Genomic DNA, 14,064 nt, shown 5'->3' on the forward strand with positions numbered 1-14,064 from the left:
TTAAAATTTATTATTTTGGGAAAATATCCTGGGTAGTGTATTTCAGATGTTCCCTTGTATTCAAACTCATGTCATGAATTCTTTAGAATAATAACAGCAAAGTAATTCACACTACTCACATCAAAAAGTACATGGTGTTGGTCTTGCTTTCCCATTACAGGCTGTACTGACAGCCATCACTGACCAGACTGATGACCATCACTGGCTGGATTGACAGTCATCACTGGCTGGGCTGACAGCCATCACTAGTTGTACTGAAGGCCATCACTGACTGGACTGATGGCCATCACAGGCCATACTGATGACCATCACTGACTGTACTGATGGCCATCACCAACTTGAGACAGTATTTTCTGTTTTCCCAAACTGAACTTAGGGCTTTTCTCTCATCAATAAATATCTTCTGGGACTGACAGCTGGAGACTATATTGATTTTCTGGAATTATGAACATTTCACCTATTATTTTTACCATTTTTTTGCTGGGGCAGACCTGCATCAATTGATACAATGTCTACTAACTTTCGGTTTTCTAATCACACCCACTATTTACCTCAGCATGATATCTTCTATTTAAAATTGGGATTATAGAATTTTTATATAAATGTATGTATATATGTATTTTCTTTATCCATTTCCCAAATTCAAGTTCTTAAATAGACTAACATAATAAGTTCTTTGGCATACAATACAAAACACATGAAGAAAACAGTCTAAAACTGCATTGCTGTGCTGTCCTTAGAACCCATTCCCTGTGAAGAAATATGATGGCTCGCTCTAAAGACATGGTCTAATTCATTTATATCTCTTTATTTCACAACCTGAAATACAGTTACATTCTTTTGCCTTAGAATATAAGAATATATGATTAAGATACAAATATTAAATTTGCTTTAAAATTATACAAAATACTCACTGGTTCTAAAGTAAAGCATTCAAAATCCTGAAAGATCAACTGCATTCCTGCTCCCTCCTTTATCCATACACCAAGTACTTTCTCTTATTCCACAGGTAGCACATAGAGTAACTTCAGATGGGTGGATGTATATGTGTCTTAGTATATGAGAGGTCTTGTTATATATACTTTGGTGTGATGATAAGCAAATATGTTTGTATGCTTTCATTACATGCACTTAATGAATGGGGGCATGCTATAAGCACATTTCATCTCCTTGACTTTTTCATTTAACAAGATAACTGGGGATCACTCTATAAAATATATTCTTTCATTCTTAAGGTCATATAATTCTGTGTTAAGTCAATGTTCTAAAGTTTATTCAGTACTATTTTTAATGAATTCTTGGCTGTTTTCACTCTTCAGCTTCTAAAGTAATATGACAGTATATAATCATACGTATAAATCTTGTTACATGTTGCCAGTATATTCTTTAAGAAGGTTGGTGATTTGAATGAGAATGCCACCCACAGACTCATATGTTTGAATACATGGTCCCTAGGTGGTGGAACTATTTGGGAAGGATTAGGAGGTGTGGCCTTGTTAAAAGAGGCATGTCAATGGAGGCAGTCACATGCTTCAAATGGCTGCAAAATACTTGTGCCATTCTCAATATGTCCTTTCTTTCTGACTCGTGATTTCCATCAAGATGTGAGCTCACGGCTGTTTCTGCTGCCTTGCCTCTGTTCCTATGTCATAGACTCTAACCCTTTGAAACCAAAAGGCTAATGAAATGATTTCTTTTATAAGTTGCTGGGTGTTTCGTCAAAGCAATAAAAAAGTAACTCACCATAGGAGTAGGATATCTTGATAAACAACTGCACATCAAATGTTTAAGATACTGCAACATTTTCCTTCAGAGTGTCTGTACCATTTCATATTCTCACTATTAATGTGCCCATGTGCCTGTTTACCAAAGCCTCATCCAAACAGCATTTTGACAGACTTTGGGGACTTTTTAAGTCTGATAGATATGCATTGGTATTTATATTGTGACAAGACTAACCATTGTTTTACATCGCTAAGAAAGATATTTTTCGGTCAACAAACTCCTCATATGGTTCATTTGTAGTAGAATTTATATATCTTCTCCCATTTAATTTGTTTATTAAGAGTTTTTTTGCATCTGTGTATGTGTCTATGTGAGTATACACACACACACACACACATATATATATATATATATATATATATATCTGTGCATAGACAGAGGCCTAAGTGGGATATACGATCCCTTGGGGCTGGCATTACAGGCAGCTGTGGGGTGTATGGCTTGTTACTTGGGTACTGGGTTCTGAACACTTGTCCTCGTGATTAAGCATCAAGTGCTCTTAACCACTGAGCCATTGCTTCAGTTCCTAGTCATGATTTCAGAACTCCCTGTACTTATAGATACACTTAAGCTTCATTCTTGACTTAAATATAATCTGTTTTTTCCTTGGAAATTGTTTCCTTGTTTCATCTTTTTGATACAGGTTTTTAAAGATAAAAATGGGCAAGAACCATATTAGCAAACTTCTAATAAAATATGCTAACCATTTCCCCTAATATTACAGCAGTTATCTTTTAAAAATCAAACATACACCACCAAAGCACATAAAAGACTTCTCTGCTTTCCTTTCCTCTACTACCCCTAATATCACATAATACATGTGGACAAGAGGTTCTAGAAGCAGGACAAAGGATCATAGTGATTTATTTGTTTATTAAAGGTTTGCTTATTTTTATCCTATGTGTATGTGTGAGTGCCTACATGTATGCATGTGTACCATGTGTGTGCCTGGTGGCTGCTGAGGCCAGGGAGGGCATCAGATGCCCTGCAACTGGAGTTACAGGCAGTTATGAGCCATCAGGTGAGTGGCTGGGAACTAAACTGGAGTCCTCTGTAAGAGCAGCCATACTCTCAAATGCTGAGCATCTCTCTAGCTCTGGGTCATTAACAATTAAAGTATGCCCTGCTGTACTAGAACATCAAGGAAACTCTCTCCAAATAGTGTCAAAATAAGCCACAAAAATTTACATCTACTTTTCTGGTGAAGAATCAGCAGAAAGTCATCTGGAGAAGAGATGCCCCTATTTCTAAGGTGATATCTCCCCTTTGCACTGCACATTTTGTACAGCAGCCATCCAGTGGCCTCTGGTGCTCTTTACCAGCGACAGTGTTGGATTCCCATTACCCGCTTAGTCAGCATAAAATAATTTCCAAAGGCTGTCTTAGAAATTGTCAGCTTTTTAAGAAGGAGAGACAACATAGAAGGTAGAAATATGGTTTTGGAGTTAAGTGATATTCAAATCTGAATTTTCAAGTATATTTTCATATTTGTGAATCTTTTCAGGTTGACCAACTCCTAACTATGAATATGATGGATATCACCAGATTTTTCTCAGGGCTGTTCTGGGTGTGAAAGACTGTACTTTAAGGAGTTAACACAACAGTCATCTCACTACATACTTTTTAAAGATTTTATTGAGTATGTGTGTGTTATGAGTATGCACTCATGAGTTTAGGTGCCCATGGAGGACAGAGGCTTTGGGTACCAGCATGAATGCTGGGAACCAGATTCTGGTCACTTGGAAGAGCCATACAAGCTCCTTTATCGTCGAATTAGCTCTCCAGCCCCATCTCCATCAGAATGCACACATATTTAATTTCCCCCATTAAAATACTAATTGTGGGACACCATTTGTTCTGGTTAGTTAGTTTGTTTGTTTATTTTCACCAACTTGATATTTGCAAGGGCCCTCTGGGAAGAAGGGACATACACTGACAAAATGTCCCCATCAGATTGGCCTGTGAGCAAGACTGTGGGACATTTTCTTGGTTGATGATTAGTGTAGGAGGGCTCAGCTCACTACAAGCAGAGCCACCCAGAGGAGGAGGTCCTGAGTTGTATAAGAAAGTGGGCTGATGAGCTCTAAGAGTCCAGTTGAAGAGAGAGAAGAGGAATGTTATGAGCAAGGGCATCAAGATTATGATGGGGAAACCTACAGAGACAATCAAACCAAACTAGTGGGAACTCGTGAAATTTGGATCAACAGCTGAGGCGCCTCCATGGGACTACACTAGGCCCTCTGCATAGCAAGACAGTTGTGTAGCTTGATCTGCTTAAGGGGCCCCCTGGCAGTAGGAGCAGAATCCATCCCTGGTGCATGAGTGGGCTTTTTAGAGCCCACTACTTATGATGGGACACCTCGCACAGCCTTGAGGCAGGGGGAGGGATTTGGACTTGCCTCTACTAAATGTACCTCTCCATGAGAGGCTTTACCTTCTTGTAGGAGGAAATGGGGGGTGGGTTGGGAGGCTGGAGGGGCAGGAGGAAGAGGGGTATCTTTGATTGGTATGTAAAATGAATAAAAATAATTTCTTAATTAAAAAAAAATAAGTGGGCTAAACAAGAAGAGAAGGCCAGTAAGCAGTGGTTCTCTGTAGACAAATTGTTAAACCGTTTTATTAAATAAAAAACACGAAGCCAGATATAGGGGTGAAAACCTGAGAGATCAGGGAAATAGGAAAAGGTACAAGCTAACCTCACCTCAGCTACTTCCTGTCTACCCACACCTATGTGCCTTTCTATTCTGTTCTCTCATTTGCTCTCTCAGCCCAGCTACATCACTCCCTCTTCCTGCCCAGCTCTGTCACCTCCTGTCTGTCTGTACAGACCTCCAGACCTCTATGGTTGGTGCTGGGATTAAAGGTGTGTGTCACCACGCCTGGCTCTGTTTCCAGTGTGGCCTTGAACTCACAGAGATCCAGACAGATCCCTGCCTCCCGAGTGATAGGATTAACGCCGTGTGCTACCATTGCCTGACTTCTATGTTAATATAGTGGCTGGCTTCTCCTCTGATCTCCAGGTAAGCTTTATTTATTAGAGCACAAATAAAATATCATCACAGTTTCCCATGGCCTTGCATCAGTTCCTGTTTTCAGGTTCCTATTCTGTCTTCTTTCAGTGATGGGATGTTTTCTGGAAGTGTAAGTTGCCTTTGGTTGTGATGTTTTCCCACAGCAATAGAAACCTAGTTAGGACACCGTCTTAACTCTTGCTCAGTTCCCACTCCATAAAAACAAATGAGAATCATTACTACCATAAAAGAGCTGAAATAAAATGTCTTGATCATGAGAAGAGTGCCAAAATGTTGTAGAATGTTGACTTTAAATATGATAAATTCCTGTTTGAAAAGCTCTGGATAGCTATGTACCCAGTATTTATTTACCAAAGCTTAGTTAATTTAAGTCTACAAAAGTGAGCACCAGGAAGAAACAGTTTCTACTAATAAAATGGTTATCAATTGAGTGATTACTTTGCCCCAGGCAATGCGGGGAGCCACTGATTGAGTCCACTGCAGAGGCTGCCAACATGGATTTGCTCTGTGTCCACCTGCTTTGTGTCCACTCCTGCTCTGTGTCCACCCCTGCTCTGTGTCCACCCTGCTCTGTGTCCACCCCTGCTCTGTGTCCACCTCTGCTCTGTGTCCACCCCTGCTCTGTGTCCCCCCTGCTCTGTGTCCCCCTTGCTCTGTGTCCCCCCTGCTCTGTGTCCCACCCCTGCTGTGTGTCCACCCTGCTCTGTGTCCATCCCTGCTCTGTGTCCCTGCTATGTCCCATCCCTTATGTGTCCCACCCCTGGTATGTCCCACACTGATGCGTCCCACCCCTGCTCTGTGTCCAGTCTTCTACCTTCTAGGTACGCAACCTCCAGTAAGTCCATCAATCTCTCTGCATGTCAAATTCCCACCTACCAAAGAAGGACAGAATCTCATTTCCCAGTTAAAGAATGTTAAATGGGACGATACAAGTAGAGAATTTAAAAGCTCCTCCAGTGCATAGCAAATGAGCCACGTGAAATGGCATAATCTATGTGAAGTGCTTAACCAACATCTATCCTATAGCAAGCACTAAAGAGGACATTACTATACATTATCTTCATCATCACGATTATGCATCCATTTAAATATTCATGGCTGAGGGATTCAAGTCCAGCGTGTACAGGACAGCAGTAATTCTGATGACTTCTCGGAAAGCCGCACAGTCGCTGTAAAGTCCGTTTCTTGAGTGAGAACAGCGGGGAAGCCTGTCCTTTGCTTTGCCGTTGAGATCTCCAGTGGATATTTTTCTGACTGCTTATGTTCTGGTTGCTTGTGTTTCATGGCACATCTGGGTCTGTGCACATTTTTCTAAGAACTACTATAAAAGTAACAATCTTACAATGGAAAGGCCAGTTTTTAAAATTGTAATAACTGTTCTGGACATAAAGCTAACACCTTGGCCACTTTCCTGGCACCACTCAGTTGCATTGAATATATTCTTATTGTACTGCCCATCTCTGCGCAAGCTAAGTTTGTGAAGAGGTTTTTCCATACTGTCAGGCAAAGTCTATACTCATTCAACAAGTCCCCATCTTCCCAGAACCTAGTCCTTGGAAACTGCCATTGCTGTTTCTGTAAATGGGACTTCTAAGTACCACACAGAGGGAGCCATATAATACTTATCTTCTGAGACTGGCTTATTTCACTGTGCACGAGCACCTCAAAGTTCATTCATGCTCTACATTACGATGTGTCATTCTTTTGATGGCTGACTAATATCCACTGTATGGATATACTTTGCCACTGATGAGCACTTTGGTTGTTCTCATGTCCTGACAAACAACGCTGCTGGGATCCGGATACAGAAACACCTCTCACAGATATTGCTTTGCTTCTTTTAGATGTGCATTTATCAATGGGGTTTCTTTATCATATACCATTTCAATTCCTATCTACTGGTATAGCAAAACATCTTAAAGTAGGTAATTTGCAAATAATAGAAATTTACGTCTCACCACTCTAGAGGCTGGGTCTCTAAGATCAAGGTTCCCAAAGTCTCTTATAAAGCCACTCCCTCTTTTGCATGATGGTGAGTTTTGCTGCAAGGTCACAGGCAAGAAGTGATGAGTATCTTGTCCTCACATGGGAAAGCAGAGAGGAAGGGCCAAGCAGGATCCCAAAACCCTCCAGCAGGGAACTGATGCCAGTGATTGGTACCTCATGACCCAGTCACTTAAAAAACTTAACCACTTAATACAATGAGGTTTAATACTTTGAATATTAAGTTTCAATGTGAATTGTGAAAGGACACAAATACTAAAACCACAGCATATGGTGAGCTTATTTTTAATTACTTGAAGAAATGCCAAACTGTTTTTCCAGAGTGGCTGTTTCATTTTGTATTCCCACCCAAGCTCTGGCATATGGTAATTTTACTTTTAATTACTTAAAGAGCTGCATACCGTCTTCCATAGTTCCTGTTCTATGTGAGGTTCCCACTAACAATGATGTACGATGTCCCACCTTCTCCACGTCTGCACTGGCACTCAACACTTGCTATTTCCTGTTTGTTTGTTATCGCGTACTAACTATACCACTAGTGCTTTGTGTGGCAGTGGCAAACTGTGGCTTTGCTTTTGGGGTTTTCCAGTGGCCAGTGACGTTCTGCGTCTATTCACATTACTTGCCTGGTTTTAACCCACTTGTTTGCTTTGTTATTGGGCTTCTGGAATTGTTCATGTGTTTTGGAAGCTTCTCCCATCCAGGTGTGTGATATCTTAAGTTTTCTCCTTCCTCCCAAGCAGACCTTTTACCCCCACGACTGTATGCTTGGTTATACAGAAGTGTAGAATATTATTGAATGCATGATACAGCAAAGGACATGGGAGACAGTCTCTTAGGTCTGAGCAAGGGGATCTCTCAACCTGGTGTTTTACTTTGATCCTATGAGTGGTGGGTACATTGAGGCACACAGCTTCCTGTGTGGAGTGAACAGAATTTGGCACCACACTTGTAGGAGAGGTCTGTGTGTTACTCAAGTTCTGCTCTCTTTGAAATGGTCTCTCATACATATTTTGAAATATTTCATGTTTTTGATATTTTAGCTATGTATATAAAATTATTTTCATGGGAAATTCATGTCATTTTTTTAAATAGTTGCCACCTACATGAGGGACAAGGAACCAGCATCTATAAATAATTCCTGGCAAGGGTCAGGATGTGGTACATATTTGTGAAATGAAAGACTCCAAGAATCAGTCCAAAGCTGATATGTGGAGTTTCCCATAACGCCAGGCCTCTTTGACAAGGAGAAAACACAAACACTTACAGTGTCAGACAAGAAGGCCATTTTCACAAAATCACTGTGTCCTCTAAGAAATGATCACATCTCCAAGGGTGACCAGGAAGGCTGGACTTAGAAGAATGGTCAAAACCACGGAAACCATGAGAATTGTGTCCTGCAAGTGCTGTCTTTCTGGTTGCCTTCCTGCCCTGGGCCTTGCTGCGTACAGTATAGTGTCTGAATAGCAAAAAGGAAAATTAACCCCGAAGTTCAGATGTGAGACATAAGATGAAGACTTAATTCTAGTCTTAGAAACATGTACTTAATTCATCAGGCAGCAGCAGTTCCAAGCAAAGCTTGCAGCAGGAGTCTGCCTAGGTGAGTTTCTTCTGCTGGCTGGTCTTAGGTAGTGTCCTAGCATCAGAGATTGAGAGGGAGCAAGCAACTGAGGGACTTCTGCCAAGGGAAACCTGTAAAAAGTGAGGGATGCCCGAAAAGACAAAGAAACTGGAAGGCTTAGCTGGTAGAGCGCTTGACTGGCTGAAGGAAGCCCTGGGTTCGATCCCAGCACACCCATCATATTTAGTGACACATACCTAGCACCAGGAAGGTAGATGTGGGAGGATCAAGGTCAAGGTCATACACAGCTTAACGGAGTGAGTTCAAAACCATCCTGGGCTATGGGAGACCCAGTATAAGTATAGACAGACAGACAAACAGACAGATAGATATGCATTCAGATTTCATAGAGCATTCCTGAACAGGAATAATTTTTTAGAAACTATTTTCAGCCAAGCATAGCTGAGGACCATCCCAGATATTTCTACCTACCATGTGGCATTTTGAAGGGTTAAATAGGAACCAAGAGACTTTGCAAAGTTTATACTCTTAAATTACATATTTATTGGATAGAAAGGCAGACAGACAGACCCACCATCTGTACTTAGAAAGTGGCTGTGGAGACAAGCTAATGCCTTCTAAATGATATCTAGTTCCTAACCCTTAGAACTTATGAGCACATTATATTCTGACATCGGAAGATTAGAGTTAAGGACTTTGGGTAGAAAGGATTCCTGCGGTTGCCCAAGCAACCCCAACCTAATATGACCTGGCTAAAGTTAAAGTGAGGGGGGGATAATGTCAGTTCTAGAGATCTTCCTAGGGTACCTCATGCTGAGGCATACCAACCACCTGTACAGGAAAAAGCAAGGACAGAAAGTTCTCCGAGGACCTCCCGTCAGAGATGCATTTCTGAGAGCATCTTGACACCAACACAAGGACACGGCTCATATCGATTTCTAAATCATAGAAGAGCAGGATGGTCAGTTTGTGCTGATGCAATGTCACAGCATCACAGAAATCGGGTATATCCACACAGGATGGGAGCAAAATGGCTAGTGAGCAGGGAATGGTGGAGTTCACGCCATCCTTGCATTTGTAAGGAAAAAATAGTAAGTTCTCAGAATTCAGGGACCTTAAAAGTCCCAGAGAAAATGATTGAAGCAAAATGACAGTTGAATTAGCATAGGATAATAAAACTGAGTATTTCATAAAGCGTCAAAAACTATATCTCTGGTGGAACTACAAAGTTGATGTGGGATTGGAAGTAAAAAGTTATATGTGTGTTTATCATTGCGCTGAAGACACAGGAACCAAGCCAACAAAATCAAAGCACACAGCGACTGGTCATCCAGTGCCAAACTGTCAGCTCTAAAGACACACGCCAGTAACATCGTACAGACTGAACAGGTTATAGTTAGGAATATATATGTGTTTATACATATACATACATACATGCAATAACAATATAGAGAAAAAGGTGAAGGAAAGTGGGGAGGGTTATATGAAAGGTCTTCAAGGGAGGAAAGGAAAGAGAGAAATGTTATGACTGTATTATAAATCCTCCCCCTTAAAAAGGAACTACTCCAAAATTAAGAAAAAAAAAAGTCATTATTTACAGTTGCCTGGGATTTTTTGGGTCAGGAAAATTCAGGATTATGAGCTTTCTGGCCACAAGGGGGTGCTGTGAGACAGGCACTCTACTCAAGTGATGCTTCACTTGGCTGGCAGAGAACCCAGGTCTTCACAGAAAGCCTGGATCCTAACCCACCCTTGACTATCAAATATGAATGGCATCGAGTTCTTGTTCACTGACATTTTTCAAAATGGAGATTGCCTATGACAGTTGTTGGTGTCTTCCTCAATTGAAATGAACAAAATAAATTTCCATGAAGTTTTCTGAAACAGATTAGGTAAACTGACACCAAGGAGCAGTGTCATGCAGATTTGTGAATTGGACTCCGCTCCCCCTGCCCCCTCCCCTCCATCCCCTACTCCCGACACAGCAATGGGAAGAAAGTATGTGGGGAAGGATGTGTTGTGGAAGGCACCTGACTGTGGGACAAGGCAGCTCTAAATCACCCACTGAGAACCAAAGCCATTTCAGTAAGAGGAAAGGGTACAGCAATGGCACTGTCCCTCAGGAAGAGGCAGGTGGAGCAAACCAGTGGAAGCTCTGTGCACGCTTAGTTATAGGTCAGGTGTCCAGGGTTTTGTAGAGCATATGAGGAAAAAGAAAAGAAAAATATAGACCAAGAATCTAGAAAGACAGAGCATAGTATTTTGTACTTAAAATGAGGATAGATTATATGGGCAAGAGATGAGAACATTGTTTTTGCAAATTGTTATTAAGTTTCATGGCTCAGGGAAGCAAAGGATGAGGAATGCAGAGAGGGAACCAGGAATGATGGGCAAAGCCAGGAGATCACACCTGGCTCTCACTCTGCTTGCTGTTCTCCACAATCAAGACCTAGTCCTGCAGTCACACCAGGTGGCAATTCAAGTAGGGTTAAAACACACTTGCGGTTACTGAAAAAAAAAAAAAACCGTGTCTAAGACTGTATCTAAGCTTTTTTTTCGTGATTCAGGCAGGCATTTTAAAACAAAACAATCGAAATCATATTAATATTTGAGATATTTCACTCTGGTACAAAGAGCACCCTTTGTACTACACTTTGATATTTTTTAATGTCATGATTTATATGGTTTTAATCTGTGTAATGCTTTATCAATGATGGCTCCTTCCATGCCATCCCTTTCTAACTACATTTCTGATGCCAGATTTTTTGATCCAAAGAAGAAGATTGTATTGTATTAAATGAAGAAGTAGATATGAAAATCCAGCATCTTTCAGCTGTTTCCAGCATAAAAGAGGTTTTTAAAATGTGAAGACCTCTTCCTCAATAATGCTCTTTTTGTTTGTTTGTTTTTTGTTTTTGTTTCTTTTTTGGAAAGCAAAGCAATTTTTATTGATATGTTTATTTTTACCAATGTAACAACTTTACTTAGTACTACTAAAAATAAACACATGAAATGTTATCAGTTTTAATTTCTCACATGGCAAATATTGCCAGAGAGAATGTATGTGAAGTAAAGGTCTTTAGAGGCCTCTGTAATACTGAGGAGTCATAAAGGGATGCCAAGACTAAAAGAAGTTGAGAACTTAGATCAAGGTAACTCCCAAGTGTGTCGCTCTGAAAGAGAACTGCCCTGTGAGCGTCAACTATATGAACATGTTTAATAAACAGCTCAAAATGAGTGCACCCAAAGAGAACTCTTGATAATAGCTCCACCTGAGCATTTGCTCTTTCTCCAGTTCTCCTACAGTCACTCTAGTTCAAAAAGAAGCCTAACTCTAAGATTCAAGAATCACTGCCTGACTTCTGTGACTACCACAGCCACTCCAGGAATAGTTCTACAGGCATTACTGCTGAAATATATTTTCAATGTATCTGTTTCTACGCATACTGCTTTTACCACCCTTCTACCTCAGTTCAGCCTGCCATCACATTCTCTTGGCATCTTGGAAAGTTAAATCAAGCAAATAACAATTGTTAATGAGGATGGCAGGGGTAGAAAATGTCAAGTTCCTACCATAATAATTATCATCATGGTCATCATCACCATTATCAACATCACTATAGTTAATACAATCATCACATTCACCATCACCATGGTGACTACGTTCACTCATTACCATCACCAGCATTATCACCATCACCATGGTTACCACCATCAACATCATCACCATCATCACAATTATCTTCATCAACATCATTATCATCATCATAATCATTATCATCATCTAGATATGGTGATATCCTAATAATATACATAGTATTACTAGTTCTTCATTTTCATATGATGATTTGGTGATTCTATTTAATCTAAACAAATTTTGTAGATGATAAATACTTAATGCAATATTTTTCATTAAGGATTATCAAAGTATTAAAATATTAACATAAAACAAACTATATCAGAGCATGCTTTATATTTCAGAAAAAGTAATTTAGATGTAGATTCAGATACAAGTTCTGTGTTTGGTCATTAGATACAGAGCTCAGCTTACCTTATCAAGTTCATCTGAAATTGCAATACCTGGGATTCAAAAGAGATTTACAAGACAATTTTAGAAGCAAGCTTTGATGACTGGATGCTACAAATTAAAAAAAATTCTAGTCGCCGGGCGGTGGTGGCGCACGCCTTTAATCCCAGCACTCGGGAGGCAGAGCCAGGCGGATTTCTGTGAGTTCGAGGCCAGCCTGGGCTACCAAGTGAGTTCCAGGAAAGGCACAAAGCTACACAGAGAAACCCTGTCTCGAAAAAACCAAAAAAAAAAAAAAAAAAAAAAAAAAATTCTAGTCATAAATCTGGTGCATTACCTATTCAATTTTGTTCCTTTTCATTGGTTCTTTAAAACAATAAAATATGTCCTTTGTACTTACGAAAGCAAATTAAGAATTAAAGTCAACAGTGAAGCCAGGACCTTCTGAAGCATCACAAATGAAAGACAGAATCTCAGAATAAGCAGATGTTTCTTGTAGGTCTTCAGAGTCAGAGTTAACTTGCTAGAACATCATGGAGATGCCAGTCAACTCCCTTCACTTTTTTTTTGTCTTGAAACTCTTTTTTTTTCTACCCTTTTTGTGTTCGATCCAGAAATTCTCCTGGTAAGGTTTCTTTCTTAAATACCAGAGTTCTTTGCTGAAACATCTTTTCACTGAGTGTAAGTCCTTTCAACTAACTCACACCAATATGTTTCGCTACAGGATCATTTCCTGTTGGCATTTCAATCTCATCCTTCCTGGTTTTGATTTTTATTTATTTTTTTCATGTTATGATAGTGTCCCATGTTATGGCTAGGAAGAGTCTCTTTGCCTAGGCTCTGGAGTAGATGAGGCCACCCCTCAGGTTTGGGATAGAGAGCAGGAATGAGCTGGTGTCAAGTTTGAGGAAGAGGGATCGGGAGACAAGAAAAAGTCTCAAGTCTAAAGTGCAAGGGAACAGAATGTCACAATGGGATTTGAAGCTCAAGCTCAGTAGAGCCTGAAGGGTAAGCCAGAGCAGCTGAGCCATATGGGAGAACCAGAAAAAGTCTCAAGAAAAGAAACCTTAGCAAGAGTCTCAGCATGCTCAGCTTTCCCTCCTACCTAGACACACAATGACCTGCAGAAGGTGTGCAGGATGCTCCATCAGCTCCCACAAAACCTACACAAGCCCAGTGAGTCAGTTATTCACAAGGAACAACATCCACTTCTTCATCTCAGTAATTGGCAATATTTCTCTTCTTGTAGATAAAACTAGAAAGGCAGCATAACTGAGAATGCATTCCACGTAGCAATATTCCATGACATCCTTTTTTTTCCCCCGAGAGAGAGGGTTTCTCTGTGTAGCTTTGTACCTTTCCTGGAACTCACTCTGAAGCCCAGGCTGGCCTGGAACTCACAAAGATCCCCCTGGCTCTGCCTCCCAAGTGTTGAGATTAAAGGTGTGAGACACCACTGCCCAGCTCATGACATCCTTTTTGATACAAATTATTGGTGAGGATCAGGAGATAGCTTCACTGACAAAATGTTTGCCACACAAGTATGAGGACCTGAGATTGGAATCTCAGCACCTGTGTAAGAAGCTAGATTGCACACTTGTAATCCCAGTACTTGGAAAGCTAAGTGAGGAGGA

General features: G+C 40.5%; 1 protein-coding gene across 1 annotated transcript in view; it reads right to left on the bottom strand.

The window, feature by feature from the left end:
* LOC131903435 (uncharacterized protein C8orf34 homolog) overlaps nt 1-14,064 on the bottom strand; it is a 152,796-nt gene that overhangs the window by 18,605 nt on the left and 120,127 nt on the right. Inside the window, exon 5 of the mRNA XM_059254009.1 lies at nt 12,455-12,483. Within this exon, the coding sequence (XP_059109992.1) occupies nt 12,455-12,483 (29 nt within the window). The remainder of the gene's footprint in view (nt 1-12,454; nt 12,484-14,064) is intronic.

This window comes from Peromyscus eremicus, chromosome 2 (assembly GCF_949786415.1).
Source record: "Peromyscus eremicus chromosome 2, PerEre_H2_v1, whole genome shotgun sequence".
Taxonomy (NCBI): Eukaryota; Metazoa; Chordata; class Mammalia; order Rodentia; family Cricetidae; genus Peromyscus; species Peromyscus eremicus.